General features: G+C 45.0%; 1 protein-coding gene across 1 annotated transcript in view; it reads left to right on the top strand.

Annotated features, from left to right (window-relative positions):
- The window catches only part of LOC144759966 (carnosine synthase 1-like), a 562,866-nt gene that overhangs the window by 11,159 nt on the left and 524,465 nt on the right, over positions 1-27,242 (top strand). Inside the window, exon 3 of the mRNA XM_078646511.1 lies at positions 1,022-1,280. Within this exon, the coding sequence (XP_078502637.1) occupies positions 1,022-1,280 (259 nt within the window). The remainder of the gene's footprint in view (positions 1-1,021; positions 1,281-27,242) is intronic.

Genomic DNA, 27,242 nt, shown 5'->3' on the forward strand with positions numbered 1-27,242 from the left:
ATTGTATTGCATGTTAGAAGAATGGGGGACCCCTGTTTCAAACTTAATATGAGTACAACGGTCTGTCAAAAACCAGTTATGGAGCGACAGAAGAAGGATAGGGACCACCTGCCTGTAGGCCCCAAAGTATGTATTCACACAAGCACCACAGATAGGAAAAGAAACAGCAAAATGTTGGACATGGAGGTGGGCAGCTACCGAGGCCTCCTTGTGTGTGCAGCTCATGGTCAAAACCACGGCTCGCTAAGCACAAACAAACATTACAAGTGGCCAAGATAGTGCCAGCTCTGTAGATACTCAAACTAACTCTCAATGAACTGCCTGCTCCAAACCACTCTTCCCCCACACACACCTACACCTACTTACTATGTAGAGTGAGATGGTTTGCCCATCCTTCAAGTGGAAACTGCGCTTGGTTGAGGGAACTCTGCCAAACTCTTCAACATGCAGTTTCACAGGAATTTCCTAGAACACTGCTTCCCAAGGAGGACTTGTACACACTGGCCATTTATAAAGGGATGGCAGAAATTATAAAAAGGTGTAGTTTATAAACTAAGGAAATGAACATTGTGCTTCTGAATTCTCAAAAGTAGCCCAATTATTATTATTATAAACACTTATAGAGCGCACTGCAACCCAACGGGCATCCTGGCGCTAGTCAGCTACATAATAGGGGATAGACATGCTAACCAGAGAATCTACTTCTACCCCTCACAAAGAGGCATATTATATCCTGGGGAATAACAAGGTCTTAATTTTCTTGCGGAACAGCAGCAAGCCTTGCGTTCTCCTTATTTCTAAGGGGAGGCTGTTCCAAAGGCGAGCTGCTGCCACGCTAAATCTGACTTTTTATATCCAAATTTTTTAAATGATTGCATTATTTGTATTTACATGTAGCAGTCGTGGCCATATTACACAAAGGCTTTAGTGGTCACAACCAGGCCACCAATCTTGATACATGCCTTCTGCATTGAGAGCAGGTAAGATTTGGAAGTCTGACACTTCACTTTCTTTCCCACAGATGTCTCAGGATCAGATTCCCCATCAGTCCCCTTTTGTTTCTAAGGACATGGATCAATCTAATACAGAGAGCCCTAACTTCAGGTCTTACGATTTGATGAAGTCTCCATGTGATAAAGAGACCTGCCTGGATAGCATCAAGACTCCAAAGGATATTCAAGATTCCCCATGGACAGAGCGTTGGTACAGCCAATTACAGGCCAGTCTGAGGCTAGCGGGTCTCCCACTCACAATGGACAGGACGAAGGAACCAATAACAGGTAAATGTATGCGTCAATAGCCTCAATCTTTGCAGTGTACCGATAACTTGGGCCATCCAATATGTTATGTCACCCTCCTTGACACCAGGATCTGGAAACCACCCAGTACATCAGAGCCCCAGAAGTCAAGCCTTGACAGTGATGTTGTTTTATAAGGCTATGTATATGATTTTTTTCCAAAACACCAACCTTTTTTTTAAAATGTATTTATTGATTACGTTTTCATAACAAAAAACTCGAGACTCTTACACAATTGCTGATCAACACTTAAGTACACCGTTGTTTACACACTGCCAATTAAGAGCATCAGTAAAGCTTCTAACAACGTTCACCTAACACCAGCACCACTGATGTTGTTACCAAGGCAAGCGAAATGAAAAGCGGCGATAATTTTATCGCCCTATTAGAAAGCTGTGGCTAACATCAGTTAGCGACAGCTTTTAGGTGATAGCGAGCGGTTTGGGGCCCGCTTTGCATGTCAGCGATATTTATCGCTAATGACATGCAAGTGGGTGTACCCAACCTGTTAGCGACTGAAAGCAGTCGCTAACTTCGCTATCGCCTATTATCAACGCAGGCGTAGCGATTAAAATATTTGCACTAAGCGCGAATATCGCCAAATCCTAACGCCTGCTCAGACCACTTCTTAGCCTGTATATCCAATGGGAGGTTAAGTCCCTAATAGCGATAATGCCTGAATATCGCTGAATTTCCAGCGATATTCACGCATTTCGCCACTTTCGCCGGATATTTTATCGCTTTGGAGATAACCGTTGCTAATAGCACGTTATCTCTGCTATAAATCCGGCGATGCGTGAGTAAATGCGCTGTGAATCTGCATCGGTGAATGCCAAGGTATCTGCTCTTCGGTCAGTTGCGTGTGAGATTTCTTCAAATTGCATTGTGTATAATTGGTGCTGATTCCACGGTAGCACAGCTGGGATAATATGAAGTCCAAAAGAATGGGGTGTGGAAATCGCACACGAGTCGAGTAAAGGTGAGATGGGTTAATGAGTTGGGTGGTGCTTTGAAGTAAAACACCCTGTGCTGAGGGTTGTAAAAATGCAAAGTTAGCGCTGGTTCCCTCGAGAGCAGCGTCCCTTTAATGCACTCCGAAGAACACGTTCTTTGAATTTGCTTAATGAAAATTTCTTAAGATTGGTTTGTACGTAGTCTTTTTATTCTTTTTCAAAGATTTTCATGTTCCACATTATTAATTCATAATGTATACAAACGTATATTTCTTGTTAGCCCAATGCATTTCGGGCGTTCGCCCTTCATCACGGGACATAATTCTGAAAGCAACCAAGTAAGGCACACATTTAATATATCATAATACTGATGCTGATAATTGTATATGCATTAGATAATGTATATTGGTTTTGTCATGCAAAGGACAAATTCAGGCTGGGTTTTGGTTAACCTATAAATCTCGATGAAGGAAAACGAAAGGGGAGTGTTAGACTCAAGAAAAACAAAGAAAAGAAAGGAGTGGTCATTTCGGTGAGAAAAGGGTGAATATGAGAACATAGTTATCAGTGCTAAATACACCAAGATGTGTATGACAACGGTGTGCACTAGGATTACCAAGTGCGTGTGACTCATGCGCTTGTGCAAATAGAGTAAATTAAGTCACGCCTTTAAATCTGACCTGTTACTGATGCGTAAAAGTACGCTCGGTACCGTGTACAGATCGTGGCTGCCGTCTGTAAGAAATGTAAATGCATGATAAGATTGATACGGTTTAAACGACCTGATCACAGAGGTCAGGTAGTTGGGCGCGTAAAACGGCACTAAGGCTTACCTCGAGCTCTTGTGGGTGTAACGTGTAGTCCTCTCCACATGGGTATGAGATTCCAAAGTGTTGGACGGCCACCACCATGATGTAAATAGCTCGGGCATGTGTGGAGCATTCCATTAGGTTCGGAGCGATCATGTGACCAGTGGAATGCGTATTAATTTCTGATAGGTGCGTTACTATGGTGACGTGAACCGTAACCGTGTCCGATGGAATACGTACTACTTTCCGTTAGGTGGAAAAGAGGTCAGATGGTGCGTTTCTATGGTGACGTGAACCGGAATCGTGTTTTTTTGGCAAAAACTTTATCGTACAGCGATAGGAGTGTGGGATCACCTGCTAGGATTGAATGTGTACAAAAATGCTGGAAAGAAAGAAAGGGTAAGGATAGTAGTGGAAAAGATATAATGGAAACAATAAAGGTAATAGACACAGTTATGAACCCAATTAAATGGGAGTAAATTACAATAAGTTTCAGTAACTTTCAACTACAAAGTTCATTTATAGGTGACAAGTGAATTCCAAATGTTCGTTGAGTCCTTTGGGCTGTACCGAAGACAACTGGTGTATCCAGTAGAGTTCTCTTCTGAGTAGGTACTGGGCATTGTCTCTTCCAGGTAATATAGGTACTATTTCTAAGATACAATATCGCAGTTGACTGGGATTGTGATTATGTTCATTAAAGTAGGCGGCCACTGTGGATTTCGTGGATCGTAAACAAATGTTACTCTTGTGTTCCACTATTCGTGTTTTTATTTTTCTGGCTGTTTTTCCCACGTATGTGAGGCCACACGGGCATTTTAACATGTACACCAAATTAATGCTATCACACGTTCCATTTATGTTGAGTTTAATTTTAGTTCGGTGTAGTGGGTGAGTGATTTCATTGCCTTTGATAATAGAATTGCAGTTCCCATAGTTGTGGCACGGTAGCGTTCCTCTGAATTCTTTTGTGGGGACATTAGTCCTACAATTCAGTAATTCCTTGATATTTTTGGTTCTTTCATAGGCGAATCTTGGGTTTAATGAAAACATGCCATTTAAGTCTTCCTCCACTGCTAGTAAAGGCCAATGTTTTAGAATAACTTTTTTGATGTTTTCACTTCTGGTGGAGTATTTGGAGATGAATACAGCCCTCTGTTCGTCCTTTGCATGGGATGATTGTAACAGTTGGGCTCTGTTTATTTCTTGTGCTCGGTCAACGGCCTGATACAACGTGGTTTCAGGATATTCTCGATCTTTAAATTTTTGATAGTGGTGATTTGTTGTTGTTCGTAGGTGTCTTGAGAGGAAGCACTTCGCTTAAAACGAACTAATTGGGAAAACGGTAGATGTTTTTTGAGTGATGGAGGGTGGAAACTGTGAAAGTGAAGGAGGTTGTTTCTGTCAGTGGATTTCTGGTATACACTGGTTTGTAATGTGCCCTGGTTGTTAGTGACCAGGACGTCCAAAAAAGATAACTGTGTGTCACTAATGTTGGATGTGAATTGAATGCGATCATTAACATTGTTGAGGTTTTGGATAGCTGTTTGTAGTTCAATGGTTGATCCCTTCCATAAGATGAAAATGTCATAGATGTAAAGTTTATATAGAATGAGATTGTCTTGCCACTCCGTGTTGGTTAATATGTGTTCTGTTTCAAATTGGTGCATGAAGATATTGGCGAAAGATGGAGCCGCACAATTTCCCATGGATGTACCTTTACATTGAGCATAAAATTGGTTTTCCCATTGAAAGTAGCTGTGAAACAAGGTAAAGTGCATTAGTTCTATCAATAGTAGTTTCAAGTTGTCTTCCTTGTCACTGTTTAGCAGTGCGTTCTCAATTGCAGTTAATCCCAGGTTGTGGGGGATGGAGGTGTATAATGCCTTGACATCAATGGTGCTTAAAATCATATTGGTGGTGAATGATGTTTTGTGTTCTTCCAGAATGTTCAAAAAATGTGTGGTATCTTTGATGTACGTGGGTATCTTTTGGACTAGTGGTTGCAGATGCTTGTCAATGAATATGCCCACCGGTTCGTGGATGGAATTGATGGTGGACACGATTGGACGGAATGGAGGAATGGTTGGATGTTTATGGATTTTGGGGATCATGTAGATATATGGGATGGATTGATTTTGTTTCACCAAAAATTCTTTGTCCTTTGTGGTGATGATACCTATCTCAATAGATGTGTCAATGATTTTGGTTAAGATTTTGACGAATTCCTTGGTCGGATCACTTTCCAATCGCATGTAGGTGTCCTTGTCATTAATGTGTTCCATTACATTTTTCCCGTAAAACTCAGTGTCCATGATTATTAGGGCACCGCCCTTGTCTGCTTGGCGTATTGTGATGTCTTTGTTGTTCGCTAAGGTTTGAATTGCCTGTCACTCTTTTTGTGTCATGTTGGACTTTTTGGTTCTTGGAGATTTGAAGATCTTAACGATATCCTGGCTCACTACTTTTTCAAACGCGTCGAGTACTTTATGACTGATAGGAGGTTGAAATTTGCTCGGATTTCTGAGTCCCATAAGTATATCAGGTTTCATGATTTCCTCTTGATTTGGTCTCTCAATAATGTTGGTAAAGAAATGCCTGAGGCGCAAACTCCTTAAGAATTTGTATACGCAAACTTGTGTCTCTAGAATGTTCGAATGGTTCGTGGGGACAAACAATGTTCCTTTTTGTAGTGTTTGTGTTTGAAATATTGTTATTTCATGTTTGGATATGTTGATTATTAGGTTCTGTGGCTCCTCGTGTTTTTGGAAACCGATTCTGTTGAGGGTCCTGTTTTTGCTCCTATTCCTGCCCCTCCTGGTTCTTTCTGGGGTCCTCGGCCTCTCTCTAAAAAAGGAGTGGTTGATTCTTACCTTCGATTGTCTTCAGTGAGGATATCACTCTGAACTTGTGATTCTTTTCTTTGGTACATGGGACCTCTTCTGTGATGCTGTGAATCAATCGTCTGATGAAGTTTCATCCGATGACCTGTCTTGGGTTGGTCTCTGTTGTCGTCGGCGGGCGTACATGTCGGCCCAACTGTATACTTCTCCGGTACGATAGTCAGTGGTTTCTCTCTTAAATTTCCTTAGTTTGCGTTCATTGATTTCTTTAGTATATGAGTCCAATTGGATATTTATATCTTTGAGAGCCTGGTCACATTCATCCTTAGTCATCATGGAATTAAGCTCTTCTTTAAGTTGGGATGCTTCTTTGTTAAGATCCTCTAAAAGTTTCGCCAACTCTTCAATTATTAGTAGTATAAGATCTAGCGAACATTTATTAAGTATGGCGAACCATTTTTCTGTAAATCGTGCGTTGTTTTTGCACAGGGTAGATTTCAATGATATCCTGAGGCCACGCAGAATTTGTTGTGCCTTGTGGTATTTTATCAACGTACTGGCGTGAAGACGCTGATTGATAATCCGTTTTGACATGTAGATCAGCTGTTTTAGGTTTGCTTGTGTAGAACCAGTGCTTGTACTTGGGCCTTCATCATCTGGGATGAGTGAGTAAATGCGCTGTGAATCTGCATCGGTGAATGCCAAGGTATCTGCTCTTTGGTCAGTTGCGTGTGAGATATCTTCAAATTGCATTGTGTATAATTGGTGCTGATTCCACGGTAGCACAGCTGGGATAATATGAAGTCCAAAAGAATGGGGTGTGGAAATCGCACACGAGTCGAGTAAAGGTGAGATCGGTTAATGAGTTGGGTGGTGCTTTGAAGTAAAACCCCCTGTGCTGAGGGTTGTAAAAATGCAAAGTTAGCGCTGTTTCCCTCGAGAGCAGCGTCCCTTCAATGCACTCCGAAGAACACGTTCTTTGAATTTGCTTAATAAAAATTTCTTACGATGGTTCGTGCGTAGTCTTTTTATTCTTTTTCAATGATTTTCATGTTCCACATTATTAATTCATAATGTATTCAAACGTATATTTCTTGTCAGCCCAATGCATTTCGGGCGTTCGCCCTTCATCAGGGGACATAATTCTGAAAGCAACCAAGTAAGGCACACATTTAATATATCATTATACTGATGCTGATGATTGTATATGCATTAGATAATGTATATTGGTTTTGTTATGCAAAGGACAAATTCAGGCTGGGTTTTGGTTAACCTGTTCTACGGAGTGCATTGAAGGGACGCTGCTCTCAAGGGAAACAGCGCTAACTTTGCCTTCTGTTCTGATCTCAGGTGTGGACAGCTATAGGGTGGATGCTACCCTGTCCATGCAGTGCTGTGCACTGGAGGTTATGTCATTGTGAGCTTTCTTCAGGTCTGCGTGATGTATTAAATGTTGTGTTTTATTACTTCAAGCTTTATCTGTTGTCCCTATTTGAGTAATAAGAAAAAAAGGCTTGCACCTGATGGATTACCACAGTGCAGAAGGAATAGAATGATGAAGGGAATAATGGATTCCTTACTGGTCATAAGTCCTGCGGTTGGATGCTATTTTCCTCCCTGTGGTTTACTTTGCCTTCTTTACCCTGGCTTGGGGGACGACCTTCTCAGAGACGATTTAGGGTTTATAGTAACTGAGATCCCTCAACTTCCCTCCAACTCAGATTGCTGTCATCTGTGTTCAAGATCTTGCGCAAACAAACCCCCTGGTCTAAGGTTGAGGTAATCAACCACCAGGCTACAAGATCTTGAATCGACTGGGTAACTGGAATGCGAGCTTATCCTACTCCATGGAAATACTTCTCACAAACGATTCTGCAGTTTATGGCCTTTCTCCAGGATGTCAGAATTAGTGCACCCTTTCATTAAAGGATGTGTTCCATGTTAGCAGTTCTACGATAACACATCAGTGACGATATGATGTGCAAATAAAAATGAGTATATGTTTTTCTTTTCTGTAGTCTCTTTCTGGTTGTTTTGTCTGCACCTCTGGAAGGTGGCTTCAGCATTTTAATCTGGGAAACTGTTCCAGAGGCAGGCGTGGTGTGATGGGTAACAGAACAGACACGAAGCTTGATAAAATGCTTCATATATAGCTTGAAGGTATGAAAGCACTCGTGGTACCCAGGTGATCGCACCAGTTCCGGGTAAGAAGTGACCCAAATCCAGAGCATCAGCAGGCAAGGGTTAAAGCAAGGTTCCAACCAGTGGCGGCTCCTCCTCTAAGGCGGAGGAGCATCACCCAACTGAGCAGGCCAATACAGAAAAAAGATATCATTGTTATTATCATTTTATTTTCCATCCTTTCTCAGATGGGTAGGGGCGGGGCAGGGCCGCTCTGCGCACAGAGCAGGGCAGGAGTGTTTTGCCCACTCCAAGTGAGCAAAGTCTGGGGCCGGCCAAACCAGCATGCGCCGTTTGCATGTTCTCCACCCAGGGGCTGCATTACAGCCTGTGTGGAGGACATGCCCAGGCTCCCAGTCCAAGCCGAACCACGACGCTCAGACCAATCACAAAACTGCATTGCAGCATTGTGATTGGCTATGAAGAGCGCGAAGAGGAACGAGAGCTGGTGACAACAGGTAAGTGTTTACATCTTTTTTTCATTCCCTCCGCCCCCACCGCTATTAAATAACAACCGACACTGGTTCCAACCTACCAAAAGGAAACAGAGGTACCAAACCATGATACAGAAATACACCCAATATTTAACAAAGCAGTAAATACCACAACATAACAAGGTGCTTTTGAATTGGCTATGACACACATCTGGTATGCATTCCTTCAGGTCTTTACTAATGCGACCACTGTTGTTTTTATCTCACTTTCGATTAAATGATTTTTAAAATCATGGTTGTCTTGAAGTGGTCTGAGATCCTTTTTACATTCTAGGCACCTGAGTGGTTTCTGTTATTTTTTTGATGAGTTCCTTGTTCCTGGTGAAGTAATGTTTTGAAACTTCGCAGACATATTGATGCTGCTTTTATATTTCTTTTCAGTTTGGCTCTGATGTGACATGTAAGTATGGATGTTTCATTTCACTTCTGGTTCTAGTACGGCGCTTCTTTCACGTCAGCGTCTTTTATCGTTTAAGGCTGTAGGACGAACATGAAGCAGCATTGCTTTGCATTCCGATGTGTCTCACGATCAGATTGGTTGATTGCGACAAAGGCACACTGCTTAGGTAGATACTAATCAAATAAGGCTAGGATTTATAACATGAATTTAAACAAAGTATTACAGAAAAAAATGTATTTAATTGTAATATATAAAATAAAAAAAAAAATGAAAAGCACCTTTAGAACTAGCTCTGCAACTGAAGAGAAAGAAACTATTTTATGCGGATGTCAGCAATGTGCACCGGCTCTCTGCGGGCCCTCAAAGTGATGGGATCTGAGGGGTAAAATGGCTGACACGCCGACCCGTGATGCATGCTGTGGTAGGTGAAAGTGGCAATTTAACAGGCTAACGGATGAAACCTGCTGACTGAAAGCCACTCTATGTATGTGTATTAGGTATGAATTATGTAGGAAAACCAATAGTCTGGCAACTTACCTGCACTGCCTCAAAGGCCAGACCTGCGAAAGTGTCATTTTTTGGGGTGCCTGTTGAGTACGATGATGCCTTAACTTCGCAAACATAGGGACGAACAAGAGATAATGTGTTTGCAGCAAACACAGAGATGCGACTTCCCAGCTGCCTTTCCCCGGTAAGCTATTGACGAGAGTGGTCTTCCAACAACGTTTGTGCTTTGCGAACATCAATGGACTCCTACACTGCTCCCAGGTGGTATTCTGTGCAGGCGTGCGGTACATCATCGCTGTCTCATTTCTGAACTATTTATGACTGGCTGCCAATGCCTATGTTCCCTATTGCATTGGTCCTACTGGCAGCGGCGGCTCCTCCACTCTGGCAGAGACCGTTGACCCCCCTGCCAGCAGCCTCCAAAACTTGAGAAAGAAAACGATAATAAAACAGGTTTATTATCATTTTATTTTTCAAGTTCTGGGCCGGGGCGAGTCCTGGGGGGCAGGGCCATCACAGGGCAATCACCAGGAGGAGTGGTAGGTGCCCTGCTAGGAGCATGTCGGTTTGGTAGCCGTCTCAGGACGACCAAACTGACATGCGCACTGAGCTGTCTCCAACCCAGCTGCTTTGCCAGGTTGGAGACAGCAAAGCACACGCTCCAGGTCTCCCTGGGAGCACAAATCGCGAGTGCTCAGGCTAATCCTGATGCTGCTCTCATGCAGAAGAGCAATATCAGGATTGGCCGCAGTGGAGACTGGGAACATGTGCTGCAGTGCGTTGTCGCAAAAGAGCCGGAATTGTTTGTGTTTGTTTGAACTCATTCTGCAGGAAGGGGAAGGGTTGAGCTGTTGATGTCGGGAGCTTCTGGACTGAATATGGGTGGATTTCTACGTGGCAGTCCTATCTGCCACAGGTCACACAGGAGCCCGGGGAACCTTTAGTGTTGTCTCCCTCGCTGCCACCAGAGCCATCAAGCGGCCGCCGAGATGGGGGACTTCAAATCCCAGGGTCCCCTGCTGGCACGCCCACTTCCGCCCACACACGCGCCTGGAGGCACTTAAAAGCGAGTTGCTCCTGCGGTGGAGTGGGGGCATTATCCACACAGGGCGGATTTCTACGTGGCAGTCCTACCTGCCACAGGTCACACAGGAGCCCGGGGAACCTTTGCTGTTGTCTCCCTCGCTGCCGCCAGAACCATCAAGCGGCCGCCGAGAGGGGGGTCTTCAAATCCCAGCGTCACCTGCTGGCACGCCCACTTCCGCCCACACACGCGCCCGGAGGCGCTTAAAAGCGAGTTGCTCCTGCGGTGGAGCGGGGGCATTATCCACACAGGGCGGATTACTACGTGGCAGTCCTACCTGCCACAGGTCACACAGGAGCCCGGGGACATTTGCTGTTGTCTCCCTCGCTGCCGCCAGAACCATCAAGCGGCCGCCGAGAGGGGGGGACTTCAAGTCCCAGCGTCCCCTGCTGGCATGCCCACTTCCGCCCACACATGCGCCCTGAGGCGCTTAAAAGCGAGTTGCTCCTCCCGCGTCGCGGGACGCGCGCGGGCAGCACCGGGAGAAGCCCGGGACAAGGGCGGGACCATCTGTGGCCATCAGGGGCCAGAAGAGGCTGGGCTGGGCCACCCCCTTAAAATATTGCCATAAAACCTGTGAGTAACTATATATGCACCTAGTGTAAATGACAATCCTCAAGAGGCACAGATTGGAAGTTCTTCCCCTGGATTACGCTAAATGGTAGTTACTCAATATTGAGTGAACTATTTTAAATGGATTGTAAGGCATAAGGAGCCTATACTTTATTTCCTTTAGTAATAACCATTTCATTGTATATCAGGATTTATATGTGTATTAGTAACTGTGTGGACTCAATCAGATGGTGTAAACGATATTGTGGTCAGCGTTCAGGTTTTATTTTTACCAGTTGTATGTTAGATCTTTTTTATAATTAGGTTTCCCTAAATCACTGTGGTGTGCACAATGGCACCACGGAAAGATACAGGTACTACAGGGATGATTGGGACCCTAGACACCTATTTGACCAGGGCTGAGTCAGCCGTCAATAAGGAAATTATTCTGGCTGAACGTAGGCTCTCCATGGATCCCTCATTTGGTAGATTAACAGCTTCTGCAGCCCCAATGACTAACACGGCATTAACAACCCCCTCCTGGTCAACCTGCGGTGGCCCTGTTAGAGGGTGACATCTCCATATTGAGTGATAGTCTAATTTCTGGGTCACCAGAGCTGGCTCCTAGCCTGGTAAAGTCTAGACTACGGGCGAGAGGTCAAAACAAAAACCAGTCTTGAACTGCCCGAAAAAACCCATTACTTCTAAAAAGTCTAGGGCACCTAAACAGAATTATGTAGCTATTGGTAGGAAGGCAGTAACTGTTGTAGAAATACACAACACTGGGGAGAAAGCTGATAGTAGCATAATTCATAATACCCAGTGTGATGGAGTAACACTGAGCTGTAATCATGCCGGGGGAGATTTTGGGGGGAAACTAGAAGGTATGTTGCAAACGCTGTTGGAACCGATTATGCTGAAACTAAGTGGGGTAGAGTCCAGGCTTACATTCCTGGAATCTTCCATGGGGAATGGTATGAAAACAGCAGACAGAGCTCATACAAACACAGAAAACTCATCGTCTTCTAGTAGGAAGAATAGGACACCCAGTAATAGCAAAAATTTGACTGATCCAGTAATAAACACATTAAGTCCCCCAGTCTTAGATGGTGTCACTAAAACCACTCCACAACAGTCAAGCACAAGGAAGAAAACGCCTACATCTGACTCTTAGCCAAGATTGGGCGAGGGTCCTAGTGCAGCTCCACGACCCATAGTTATTAATCTACCCCCGGAAGTGACCCCTTACGTGGTCATACTGGGGCATGCTCCTGTTCTCCCATCAGGAGAGACAGAGAGCTACGAGCAACTATGGAACAAAACAACATTTTGGCTTAATCAAAATACTCCAGGTGGGATGAATGTTACTGACAATATAATAATGTTACGTAGGGTCAGTTGGATTGGCAGATCAAACAAAACAGGGAGTGGGGATTGCATTATTGTTAACTTTGATAACCCTTCCACTGTAGGCCAACTACTATCTAATGGTCAATGTCATCAGCAAATGACTGGTACGGCAATTTAACTACCTCCCCTGGGGTTTTTTTATAGGCCCACCTATTGGAGGGGCCTGGCACGACCCACTCTGGGAGGCAATTGGTGTATTAAAGATCAATCAAGGGTGAGATTTCACACCAGCTACCCGCCCCCTAGGTTGCAATATAATAATTTTAGTAACCCAGGTACGAACAGGCATGGACTTCCAGTCCAAAACAGATTTGAACTTCTGTCTGGCCTGGAGGCCTGTGATTGACTTAAGGTACCAGAAGACCAGGATGGTGGAAGGCTGAATGACCTGGCAGCCAAAGAAGCCAGTCCGTGTAGGAGGAGTTCTAATAATGTCATCTCCTGGAATATTGCAGGTCTAGCTGCTAAGATGTAGGATTGTAGCTGGATTACTTATATTAGGCAGTACTTGATAATCTGTTTACAAGAAACATGGTCTGTTGAATGCAACCACTTCTGGAAGGCATATTTTGTTCCAGCCACTGCTACCACTAGTGGAAGACCAAAGGGGGGGTTGGTTATTTATATTTCAGTGGTGCTGGCCTGTAAAGTGCGTAGAGTATCATCCATTAACTAAGGCATTCTTGGTTTAACTCTAAAAGGAGAAAATTGTATAGCTGGTCTAGTAAATTTTTATAATACAGTTAATTCATGCTTAGACTATGTAATTTATCTGCTTTGAATGTTTTTATTAACACGTCAAAGAGTCATAGTCTGCACAACCTTATGGTTGTGGGTGACTTTAATGTACATCCCTGTGGTGACCCGCTACTTAAATGCATCCTAGAACTAAATTGTTCGCGATCTCATGGTTTGCATTGCGAACACTCGATTGAGGGGGAGCTCCTTAATGATTTGTTGAATGACTATGATATGACACCCACCATGGCCCTGAGGGATCTCTCCACTAGATTTGAGGTACCCACCTTTAAGGGCCATGGGAAGGGAACATTCATTGATTATGTATTAATTTCATTATCTATGCAGATTTTTGTAGATTCTTTTTTAATTGAGGAGAGTGAATTTAGCGATCACAATCATCTTTCTTTGCGTTTGCTTGGACCATGGATAGCAAAGGAGGGGCCTAATCCCAGACAGGGCAGGTTATGCACAACTCATGGAAGGCGCAGACTGAAATGGTCTAAAATTACCCCTGATATATTTTATAAAGATATTAATGTAATTTGTGCAGATGAAATTGTTACCTGCACCCAAGGAGGTAATCAGCATACGAAGGTGCTCGGGGCATTTTAATCACTCTCAGACAAGGTCAAGAAGCTGCTGTCCGCACCAGCTAAAAATCAAATTAATGTGGGCCCTAAGTGGTTTGACCACGACTGCACCAAAGCAGCCAGCAATCTAAGGGTGGCTCTAGCAGCTAAACCAAGAGTACAGGTTAATGTACAAATGTGTCGGAAGTATTACAAGATAATACTAGCCAAACATAAGGCGATCCTAAGGGTTGAGGCATGAATGAGCTATTAGACCCTGAAACTCTTAAGAATAGCTCTAAGTTTTGGGGCGTAATGAAAAAGCCTTTTCTTGCTCAGGAGACCGGTGATGGGCTTGATTGTCACATACCCAAGGAGGACTGGGAAGCACATTTTGAGCATCTGTACGCCTGTCCCCTGGAAGATACTGCTAGCCCGGCACCTGTCAATAACGGAAATAAAATTACAATTGACAGGGGTGAAATCCTTGAATGTAACAGCCGGGAAAGCACCCGGACCAGACGGGATTCCCCCGGATTTATTTAAGTCAGAGCCTTCTTTCTGGGCTCCTATTTTGGAGTCCATTTTTAATGCTGCAGTACAAAGTGGATGCCCCCAATCCTGGGGGGTCGCCACAATTGTCCCTGTCTTTAAAAAAGGGGATAAATGTAGCCCACATTGCTACAGACCCATTTCACTCATAGATTCTATGGTGAAAATAATAGGAAGGATACTACTGCAGAGACTTTCATCCTGGGTTGAGGATAATAACATCATGTCCATCTCCCAGTATGGTTTCTGCAGTGGTCATTCAACAACAACCCAATGCCTCAACCTCTTTTTAATTCTAAGTAAATACACAGTGGCTCACAGGGGTACCGTCCATCTCGCCTTCATGGACTTGTCCTCAGCTTTTGACTGTGTGAACAGGCGGAAGCTGTAGCAGTCCATGAGGGCGAAGGGGGTGGACGGTGGTATTGTCGACTTCCTGGTAGACCTTCATAGCAATACTAGAGCAAATGTTAGATTTTCCCGAGATCTGAGTGTGACAAATAATTTTAACATCAGAAAAGGAGTCCGACAAGGATGTATTTTGGCTCCTTTTCTTTTTAATTTTTACATTAACGACCTGGATAGTGTTTTACAGGAGGTGGCGGCTGACTGCCCTAGAGTCGGTCGTCGGGTTATTCCAGGCCTATTATATGCGGACGATGCAGTCCTCATATCTAGGACTGAAAGAGGTCTCCAAGCTATTTTAAATGCTTTTAAATCCTTGACAGATAGGGACTTACCGATAAACAACTCTAAATCATGTGTCATGCAAGTAGGTCAACAATCCAGAGGGAACTTTGTATTTAAAGTAGATGATGCAGTAATCCCTATATCTAAGACGTTCTCCTATCTTGGGGTCCTCTTTGATAGTAAATTAAACTGGGGCCCGCATGTTCTTAAAAAGAAAGGGGAGCTCGTTAGGGTGAAAGCATCTATTTTTAATTTTGAATCCAAACTGGGGAAAAAACCTATTGGTGCCATGCTGCAATTATATATTGCCAAATCAGTGGCCACGGCTGTATATGGCAGTGAAATATGGGGGTATGTTGCGGGAGAGCAGCTCCAGATTGCGGAGAACTCTTTTCTGAAACGTCTTTTGTGTGTCCCCTCGGGCACGTCTAATTTAGCAGTCCATGAAGAATTGGGGACACAGTATGTAAGCGATATTTTCTCCCAACGTCCACTGACCTGTTGGTTAAAACTTTGGCTGAATCCTGATATTCCATTAACGCACTCAATTGTGAAAGACTGTCTGTCTCAGGATAATGCATTGGCTATTCCATGGTTGAAATACTTGAAGTCTAGTTTTCACAGATTGGGGCGTTCTGAGTTGTTTGAGAACCCTAGTAGCATTACTAAGAAGGACCTGGAGGCAACAAAACTGGCTTACCTCATGGATAGGAAGATCCAGAGGGAAGCCATTGAGATCCAGAAGCCGAGTGTCAGAAAATATGTTATGCTAAAAACATCTGCATCTATCGAGCCTTATTTAATGGGCTCTCTGACCTCTCATGAAAAAAATGTTTTGACTAGATTTAGACTGAATCTCTTTTATCTTTTGCTTGTTAGGCCAAGAACTGCTATTTTTAGTAAAGTTGCAGCTCCCTGCGGCTGCGACGAAAAGTCTCCACAGGATATGCTGCATTTTATGGTATGTCCGAATGAGGTCGCACACTGCTCGTCCCATCAGCGTGTGACCCCGAAGCATGATGGTCGATGTAGTCGGTATCAGCGGGTGCGCTTCTACCCGAGTGTTGAGTCTTGAGGGTGTTCACTGGTGTGCTTGCCATCCCTGGACACGTGTTTCGCGATCATTAACGCTCATCAGCAGGGATTAGGCGTGTGCACGGGGTTGCTGCGTGGGCTGCCGAAAATATTCATAGGTCCAGATACCTCTTAAGGCGCGCAGGTGCGTTATCTCGAGGTTGTCACCTCCACCGGCTCAAGGGAGCCTGAATAAATAGTATGTCCGAATGAGGTCGCACACTGCTCGTCCCATCAGCGTGTGATCCCGAAGCATGATGGTCGATGTAGTCGGTATCAGCGGGTGCGCTCCTACCCGAGTGTTGAGTCTTGAGGGTGTTCACTGGTGTGCTTGCCATCCCTGGACACGTGTTTCGCGTTCATTAACGAAATATCGAGCACTTGGGCAGTTCGTCACCTTACTGCTCAGACACTCTGCCAAAGAGATTTAAAGCCCAAATTGTAGCGATCTGAAACTTTTAAAATTGTATTTTGTGAATTTGACCTGCGCATTTTAAAAACGGAATTTGCTTTTAAAATACCTGTTTGCCACTTGCACTCACTGTTGCACACACGCGCTCGGTACCTGCCGATTTAGGGCAAGGCACCGAGCTTCAGGGACTCTGTAGCGGCCATCTTGGGGCGGGATAGAGCGGTGAGAGCGCTCTAGTGCATGGGATAAAAGGAAACAGCCCTTCTCCGCGATAGCGGACGCGTTTTGCGGACGCGCCTCGTCTTCGCCGGAGTCCAGCCAGAGTCAGCCCGTCTGTGCCCGTCCGGGCCAGGTCGGGTCACGGGGCAGGAAACGCTGCCACAGGTATGATCTCTGCGGATCAGCTTACGGCATTGCGCCCTAGTAGCAACAGTAAATGTTCCGTCCTAAAGCCTTCCTTAACGGGTACACAAGCATGTCCTCACTGTGCTCTTGCCCTAACCAATGTTCAGCCTTACCCAGAGGTATCACACAAGCCTAAGTCACTTACTCAAATCTCTGATCTAAATCCCTGTATTTTCACTTTTTATACTGTTAATTGCAGATCTCTGCCCCAACATAAAGCAGACATTTATCACCTCTTGGCTGAAGAAAAACCATGTGCAATATTCCTAACGGAGACCTGGCTGCATGATGGTGCAGGTCCCGATATAGCCGCCGCCTTGCCCTCTAACTATGCCATTGTTAGAGTAGACAGAGAAAGACAGGTAGGAGGGGGTATTGCTGTGATCTTTAACAGGGATTTTAATTGTGACTTTGAAACTGTCAACATTCCCGGATGCGAAGCAGCATTTTTTAAAATTTCATTGAACCCAAATTTTATGTTTTCTGGTTTTTTAATTTACCGCCCGCCGGGAAACAGCAGTGTTTGGGCTGCGAATTTGGTTAATTTTATTTCGCCTTACTTTTTGAATGCCCAAAACCTGACTATACTGGGGGATTTAAATCTCCACTTGGAAGATAAATCTAACAGCATAGCTGTCAACCTTTTGGAGGATTTTAATACTTTGAATATGTTTCTGCGAAATGAGGGTCCCACTCATAAAGCTGGGCATTTGTTAGACCCCATTATTTCCAACATACAGGAGCTAAAATGGTTAAAAACTGACCCTATTTGTTGGTCGGACCATTTTTTAACGCTCTTTAGTATTACTCTTAGGCAAATCAAGTCGTCAGGCTCTGCTCGGCCCCCAATTTACATGAGAAATTGGAAAAAGTTAGATTTGTCCGAGTTGCAGAACGCATTACAGGTATCCCCCCCGGTCTTGGGTGCTGACATGGAAATAAATGCGCTGGAAGCCCACACTTGGTTGGAGAGAGCAGTTGATATCTGCCTGCCAGCTACCAGGTGTAGAGGGAATGTCCATCGTCCCCCGGCCCCCTGGTATACGGAAGAATTGAAATTAGAAAAAACCAAGTGTAAGGGACTTGAGAGAAAATGGCGCAAACATTATGATCCTCTAAAACAGGAAACATATCGTAAGGCCAGAAATCTCTATCACACGGCCTGTACTAGAGCCAAAGCATCTTATGTAACAGAGACCATCAACACTGCTGCAAATAAAGCACGGACCCTTTTTAACACAGTTAAAGAATTAGCCGGAGCAAACTCCATGGCAGCTGCACGTCCCCTTACCCCTCAAAAATGTCAAGATCTTGCCACGTATTTTGTGGAAAAGATCGAGACTATTCTTGCCAATATTAATCCCCCGGTGAGGGATGACAGGGAAGTTTCTCCTCTAGAAAGCTCATCAGGAAATCGGCTTGACTCCTGGCCATCCATCTCCTTGGACACTTTGAAATCCTTAGCGACTTCCATTAAATCGGGCTCTCCATGCGATCCCCTCCCAATTAACATTCTGAGCCAATTGGACGACGTTGCTTTGGGGATTATTGCCGAGACACTTAATGCCTCCATTCATCTGGCAACTGTCCCAGCGTCCTGGAAGAACGCCATGGTCAGCCCTCTGTTGAAGAAGCCGTCTGCTGATCCAGAGGTGCTGGCCAATTATCGCCCGATATCCCTGCTGCCCGCCTTCTCAAAAATCTTGGAGAAGCACATCCATGGTGTACTCTCAATACACACGGAGAATAACAATTTACTCCATTTTTCCCAGTCGGGCTTTAGGGCAGGCCACTCCACCGAATCTGCCCTCCTGGGAGTTACGGAGAAGATCAGGGGACTTTTGGACGACGGGCAAACGGTTGCTCTTGTTCTGCTTGATCTGAGCGCAGCTTTCGACACCATCTCACACGACAGACTGCTTGTCAGGCTGAGTGAGGACGGTGTCGGAGGGACTGCGCTGGATTGGATTAGATCTTACTTGAGCAACCGGACGTTTCAGATCTCGTCCTCACATGCCCAGTCGGACATTTTTTTGCCACCCCACGGCGTGCCTCAGGGCTCAATTTTGAGTCCACTATTTTTTAACCTGTATCTCCGCCCCCTCGCCGATCTAGCAGAGCGAGTAGGTCTAGAACTCATGACCTATGCGGATGATTCGCAGATCATCTTTTCTCTTACCAACTCAGAGTCTTCATCCCCCTCCGTGCTGAAACTAGGCCTTCAGGAAGTCTTCAGCTGGATGTCAACGAACCAGCTGAAGCTCAACGGGGAGAAGACAGAGGTTCTTCTCCTGGGGAAAAATAGAGATCTGTGGCAGGACATCCACTGGCCGCCATCCTTGGGCACTTTCCCCATCCCGGTTGCCCAGGTTAGAAATCTAGGGGTGTGTATCGATGATTCACTATCGATGAAACAGCAGGCTAATAAAGTGGCTGGTACCTGCTTCACGATGCTTAAATGGCTGCGGAAGATTATCTGGATGCTGCCTGTGGATACCCAGAAGACCGTAGTCAATGCACTAATTACATCTAGGCTTGACTACGGTAACATCTTATACCTGGGTTCCAATCTAGCCGTAACCAGGCGGCTGCAGCTGGTCCAGAACTCCGCAGCCAGGTTGCTGTGTAAGATCCCTAGGACAGCAAGGATCTCGAAGCACCTTAGGGACTTGCACTGGCTGAGGGTCGAGAACCGGGTTCGGTTCAAAGCCCTGACATACATGTTTAAGATCAGGGCAGGGACCGCCCCAAAGTACCTGCAAAAATTGGTTAGGCCCCACGTTCCTGTGCGGAATCTCCGTTCTCTAAACGGAGCAAACTTTGTGGTTCCCAGATTTAAACTGGCCCGAGTGGGGGGGAAATCTTTCTCCCACCTGGGACCAGTCCTCTGGAACTCCCTTCCTTTAGCCCTACGCAAGGAGGATAACCTTGCCTGCTTTAAGAAAAATGTTAAAACTTGGCTTTTTAATAAATAACTGTGGTCCTTGACAGTTGCTGCTCTCTGTGTTCCAATCTTTCAACCCTGGCGCCGGGAAACCCTTTGTGGGTATCTGTGCGCATTACAAGTGTAAAAAATAAATAAATAAATAAATAAATTAACGCTCATCAGCAGGGATTAGGCGTGTGCACGGGGTTGCTGCCTGGGCTGCCGAAAATATTCATAGGTCCAGATACCTCTTAAGGCGCGCAGGTGCGTTATCTCGAGGTCGTCACCTCCACCGGCTCAAGGGAGCCTGTATAAATAGTATGTCCGAATGAGGTCGCACACTGCTCGTCCCATCAGCGTGTGACCCCGAAGCATGATGATCGATGTAGTCGGTATCAGCGGGTGCGCTTCTACCCGAGTGTTGAGTCTTGAGGGTGTTCACTGGTGTGCTTGCCATCCCTGGACACGTGTTTCGCGTTCATTAACGCTCATCAGCAGGGATTAGGCTTGTGCGCGGGGTTGCTGCGTGGGCTGCCGAAAATATTCATAGGTCCAGATACCTCTTAAGGCGCGCAGGTGCGTTATCTCGAGGTCGTCACCTCCACCGGCTCAAGGGAGCCTGTATAAATAGTATGTCCGAATGAGGTCGCACACTGCTCGTCCCATCAGAGTGTGACCCCGAAGCATGATGGTCGATGTAGTCGGTATCGGCGGGTGCGCTTCTACCCGAGTGTTGAGTCTTGAGGGTGTTCACTAGTGTGCTTGCCATCCCTGGACACGTGTTTCGCGTTCATTAACGCTCATCAGCAGGGATTAGGCGTGTGCACGGGGTTGCTGCGTGGGATGCCGAAAATATTCATAGGTCCGGATACCTCTTAAGGCGCGCAGGTGCGTTATCTCGAGGTCGTCACCTTCACCGGCTCAAGGGAGCCTGTATAAATAGTATGTCCGAATGAGGTCGCACACTGCTCGTCCCATCAGCGTGTGACCCCGAAGCATGATGGTCGATGTAGTCGGTATCAGCGGGTGCGCTTCTACCCGAGTGTTGAGTCTTGAGGGTGTTCACTAGTGTGCTTGCCATCCCTGACGAGCCCGGGTTACGCACCTGCGCACCACGAGTGGTACCGGACCTGAGGATATTTTTTGGCAGCCTACGCAGCACCCCTACATATATGCCTATTCCCTGCTGACGAGAGGTAACAACCTCGAAACACGTGTCCAGGGATGGCCAACGCAACAGTGATTTTTTGCTCAAGACCCTGGCAGAGGCGCACCCGCTGATGCTTACTTCATGGACCACAATGCTTTGGGGCAACACGCTGATAGGACAAGCAGTGTGCGACCAATTGGACTTTCTTTTGTATTCAAGCTCCCTTGAGCTGGTGGGGCTGACGAGCCCGGGTTACGCACCTGCGCGCCACGAGTGGTACCGGACCTAAGGATATTTTTTGGCAGCCTACGCAGCACCCCTACATATATGCCTATTCCCTGCTGACGAGAGGTAACAACCTCGAAACACGTGTCCAGGGATGGCCAACGCGACAGTGATTTTTTGCTCAAGACCCTGGCAGAGGTGCACCCGCTGATGCTTACTTCATGGACCACAATGCTTTGGGGCAACACGCTGATAGGACAAGCAGTGTGCGACCAATTGGACTTTCTTTTGTATTCAAGCTCCCTTGAGCTGGTGGGGCTGACGAGCCCGGGTTACGCACCTGCGCGCCACGAGTGGTACCGGACCTGAGGATATTTTTTGGCAGCCTACGCAGCACCCCTACATATATGCCTATTCCCTGCTGACGAGAGGTAACAACCTCGAAACACGTGTCCAGGGATGGCCAACGCGACAGTGATTTTTTGCTCAAGACCCTGGCAGAGGCACACCCGCTGATGCTTACTTCATGGACCACAATGCTTTGGGGCAACACGCTGATAGGACAAGCAGTGTGCGACCAATTGGACTTTCTTATGCTGCATTTTATGTTTTTATGTAGCTTTTATGAATATCCCTATAAACGCTATCTGGTGACACTTTTAAGAAAATTTAATTTTTCTCAGATCAGACCAGCTATGATGTATTTACAACTTTTGCACAGTGTTAGTATTCTCCATGTACTTGGATTCTTAAAATCAACTGTCAAGTACAGAAAATGCATGGATTTGTAATGGTTTTTATTCAATGAAACTTTTCTATGAAATTGTATGTACAACTTGGAAAAATGATGTACTTTTTTTTTGTCTGTATTGTTGATTTTGTATTTTGCACCTTCTGTATCCTGATATGGCATGTATTTTTTAATAACAATGAATTTTGTGCTATTGTATGTGTACTTTTATGGTTTTCGAACAAAACCGAAATAAAGTTTTATTGAATTGAATTGAATTGACTGGGAGCATGTGCTGCAGTGAGGAGCAGAAGAGCGGAGATGTGGAGGGCAGAAAAGCAGGAAAGTTCTGTATTTTGTTTTTGTGTTGTCGTAGTCTGTTTCCCTCCCCCCAAAGCTCGCCCGCCATTCTGACTTAATACTGGCCACTACTGCGTACTGGATTTCACAGCAGCTTTTGATACGGTTAATCACGTTGTAATTTTGATCCAGCTCTCTGAACTTGCCATTAATAGACAAACTTTTCTCTGGTTTCCCAACTTTTTAACTCAGAGATGCTTTTACGTGGCTCGGGTCTCATTCCAGGCCTTGAAAAGATTCTGTCTCTTCGGGGTGGCATACAGCTTAATTTTATCTCCACGGATTTTTGTATTCATTGTTTCTGTATAAAGCAATTTATCAGATATGCTTCTTTGATATGAAAGCTCTTGCTATGGTGAAAATAGGTTTCACTATAGGTAACTTCTTTTTATTCTGGCATCCTTGCAGTGCTGCTTTTGTTGAAATCTTAGTATGCCACAATTTAAATCAAGTAGAAGGGAAAAGAGAAACATTTACAGAGAAAAGAAATTCAACTCAAAACACATTTTGGCAATAAAGACCAATAGAAGCAGGACAGAATTACACACAAAAAACTACCTTGCCCATGAAAATAATTGAGTTTTAAGGGTCCTCAGGTCAATGAGCTGATTGCTTAAAATTTCAATCGGCAATGTATTCCAAAGTTAAGGTTTAAAGTGAGCAAGAGTTCTGCCTCCCATTCCTGACTGTAACCCTAGGTAACACTTACATCAATTGATAGTTAGGTAGGGCTGAAATCAATTTCCTTAGGGAGATTGTTTCAGATCAGAAAAACATCTTAAACATGAAGCAAAGGGTCTTAAAAAGAACCCTCTGCTTAGTTCGGAGGTATAACTTTACTCAAGAGCAGGACTAACGTGGACGCTTCATCTTACTGGAATGGAGCAACAGAAAATCCTTTGCCATCTATGAGTACTGCCAAGAAACACCAAGTCATGCTCCCTGCAGAGACAAGGGCTTTGTGGTCAAGTCTTAGAATCAGATGGGTGTCATCAGCATAAGAGACAACAGATTACCTAAACAATTCAACCAGGGGGAATAGAGGTCGTAAATAGATGTTAAGAAGTGTGGGTGACATGGAATTCCCTTGTGGTGCTCCCCACACGTTATCCTGCTCATTAGAGTGATATGTAGAAACCATCACCGAGTAGCACCGGAGTTTCCAAATTAAATAAACGAATTCAGCACATGATTATTTAGTCCTAAATCCCCCAAATGCTTTACATAGGAGATCATGATCCACTGCATTGAACAATGCTTGCAAACCCTAAAGGATCAGGGCAGCAGCAAGGATCTGTTTTAGTTCTCGGTGAAAGCAAAGCATATATGTGGCTGTGTTCACGATGGCTTGAGGACCCCTTGCCCAGGCCAGTCCTATCTGTGCACTGCTAGGTTGCATTTGAGGTGGATTTTGACATGGATACTGTCAGCACACATCTGACACTGATTACCTTCTTCTTACTTTCCACCTCATGCATACCTCCTATCCGTAAACACAGCCTACACTAAGGTGCATGCATGCTGGCCACAATGACCAATATTGTATTCCTGCTAACTTGTCACACCTCATTTGAAAGATCACAACCTCTCCTCCTTCGAAAGTCATACCCCATCAACCTAACCATAAATTTACCACTAACCGTGGATTCCACAGTAGCGCGGTTCATGGAGTAAATTGCTTCCATACCTCGTCAGGGGTAGTGACCACAACATAAATGCAACTGAAACACAATAAAGAGCAATTATTTTAAAAAAAGACCCTGTGCGTCAATAAGTCATCTGCATCAAATGCTAGGTGCTGACATTGCTCGTGTATTTTTATAGCGCCAACAAGTCCACTGGTGTTTGCTTTGCTCAAAGAGTAGAAAATATAAAAACACACTCCAACAAAAATAAGAACACGCACTGTAGAAAAGATTGATTGTATTCATAAGGTGGGACGTTCTGACCACCATGAGGGTGACAGTGCAGTTTTTAAACAGTTTCAATGCAGGTTCTTCGCTGATTCAAATATTTACAATCAGCGAACATCACCGACAATGTAAAAAACATTGAGTCAAACTCAAGATCTGATATGAGCAAAGTGTGATCTTGCACAAGGGAGCATAGTAGGATGTGCTATGGCATAATTATTCACAGAGCAAACTTGTCAACGCGTGCGTACCTTATCATAGAAGCCCACTGACCACAGAAGAATCTGTAATGGAGATACTTGTATGGCACTGAGACTTACCAAGCACACTAACTCGAGGTCCAGTACTCCCTCTTCATTAACCATTTAGATATCATAACCAACACGATCTTCTTCGTGGTCTTGTCAAAATGAGGGTAGGCCTGATACCCCTTGTTAAAGTCAAACCATGCTTCACGTCAATGAGGATATGTGTTTCTGTGAAATTAGGGCCATCGCACTGCTCCTGTGCCTTCAACTGTGGTGGGGGCCAGCAGTCGGCAGGCACACGTGGAAGGCACAGACAACGGCGGGCCGTACGCAAAATGAAATTCCCATGACTGGAGGGACTAAGCACCTAGAGATAGAGTGTTGAGCCTGTGCCTCTATCCTGGCTGGTGCTGAGGATCAATGAGGTTCTTGGTGTCTCCTTAGACCTCAATAAGCAGTGCACGCTTGGGTGCTGGTGGCCACTGCACCTGGCTGCCACAGAGCTGGGGACACTCCTGGAGGCTTGGGGGCTATACTTACCCGTCTGATTTGGTGATATAGGGCTGATGCTGTAGTATGATTCTGGTACAAAAGGCGGTGGTGATGGACGGAGCATCTGAACCAATCAAACACTCACACCCAGTCAACAGATCTGGGTTTAATCCATCACCGTTCTTTAGCCCACTCTGCCACCCCAGTTCAGACATGGCCATATGCAAATCAGTCTGACCCTGTGCCTCATGGGAACAGTCCAGCCCGAACTACCAAGCCATGCCTTCCCTGGACCGGAAACAAGCTTCCGAGGACTGGTTTCTGGCATTTCAGCCGTCTTCAGTCCGGCTTGCTTGAATCCAGTAGCAAAGTGAGCAAGGGACTCACGTCTGAGCATACCCTGTCAACTTATGGGGAAAAAAGTAACCACCCCCTTTTGTACCACTTTGTTTGCCATAAGTTGGCAGGGTATGCACAGACGTGAGTCCTCGGAAGCTTGTTTCTGGTCCAGGGAAGGCGTGGCTTGGCAGTTCGGGCTGGACTGTTCCCATGAGGCACAGGGTCAGACTGATTTGCATATGGCCATGTCTGAACTGGGGTGGCAGAGTGGGCTAAAGAACGGTGATGGATTAAACCCAGATCTGTTGACTGGGTGTGAGCATTTGATTGGTTCAGATGCTCCGTCCATAACCACCCCCTTTTGTAGTATGATTCTGCCACCTTTATTATTGAACACTTGCCAAGATTTCACACACTTGGAAGATTTACGTTTCCAGGGATGCAGAAAGCCTATTCTGATCCAGATGTAATTTACTCTTACTGAGTGGAAAGATAATGGGATCCCCCACACAAGCCTAAGAGACCGTCTATATTTTATAATACATAGTTCCTATATAGGGAGGGTGTTAAAACTAGGCGCTATAGGGCCCACGCTGGGCACTATGTTGCAAGCTTCCTGCTCATACACAGCACTGTGCACAGAGACCTAGGATGTCAGTGAATTGTGGTGTACCAGAAACTCACCTCCGTACCTAGAAAAACCCCAACCAGCTAGCATCAGTGTCACATTAGCTCTTCATCCTATGGCAAAGTAACCAATGATTAGACAACCTAGAACATGCGACTTAGGACCATCTCAGGAATGGTGGGAAGTGAGAACACTCTTTTGTTATACTCTCATACCAGTCCATAACAGGAGTCAATAAGAGACACAGTAAGGTTAAAATATTTATTTTAACAACGTGATCTCAGGTGCAGTATTTTAGCCAACATAAGCAGACATATGATTAAAAATAATATGGTCAGCATGGTTACAATTCCATAAAATACAAAAGGAGAAATCATATTACAATGATGGTGAAAACAGGTCCTATAATGCCTTGTTTTAACACCCTCCCTATATAGGAACTATGTATTATAAACTATTATATTATAAACTATAGAAGGTCTCTTAGGCTTGTGTGGGGAACTCCATTACCTTTCAGCTCAGTAAGAGTAAATTACATCTGGATCAGCATAGGCTCTCTGCTTCCCTGGAAAAGGAAATATACCAAGTGTGTGAAATCATGGCAAGTGTGGAATAATAAAGGCACCAGAATTTTACTTGGCTCACAGCTGCCAAAATGTTGTGTCTAGAAAGCGTTACTCGAACATGTAAAAAAACAGCTAACATGTTTTGATAACCTTGACGGCTTCAGCACTCACTGTACAGACTATGGGCACGATGTAAGTCTAGAGATGTCGAAAATAAAAAATGTTCTCATGTGAAGACATTCGTGAAGGCTAACTTACAAAAACAGCTATGCAGTGTTGTGTGCAAAAGAAGCAAAAGGTAAACTCCTAATAAGGCATGCTAATATAACATGCGCGCAAAGCAGGCCTCAGGCCATACTACAATGCCGCTGGAGCGCTACACCTAAGCCACTCGCAGGGGTAACCCTTGGTTGTTTTTTAACATGGGACACCCTAGGTCCTCAAATGACAGACTTGCACCTCCGGTGTGCTCCCACTTGACTCAGTCAGAGTTTTCTCCAGCCAAGATACCGGCTGCTGACCTACCCTCATCTGAAGTGGCAACTCCGATTGATAAGCGAAATATTATTCTGGAGTAAATACAGGAATCTAGGACTGTCATTGAGCAACAGCTGGGGGTTATGACCACAAACTTAGGCCTTTTGAAAGATGACCATCATCAACTGTTTGACAGGGCCAAAGCTAACGAGCT

This window comes from Lissotriton helveticus, chromosome 1_1 (genome assembly GCF_964261635.1).
Source record: "Lissotriton helveticus chromosome 1_1, aLisHel1.1, whole genome shotgun sequence".
In the NCBI taxonomy this organism is placed as follows: domain Eukaryota; kingdom Metazoa; phylum Chordata; class Amphibia; order Caudata; family Salamandridae; genus Lissotriton; species Lissotriton helveticus.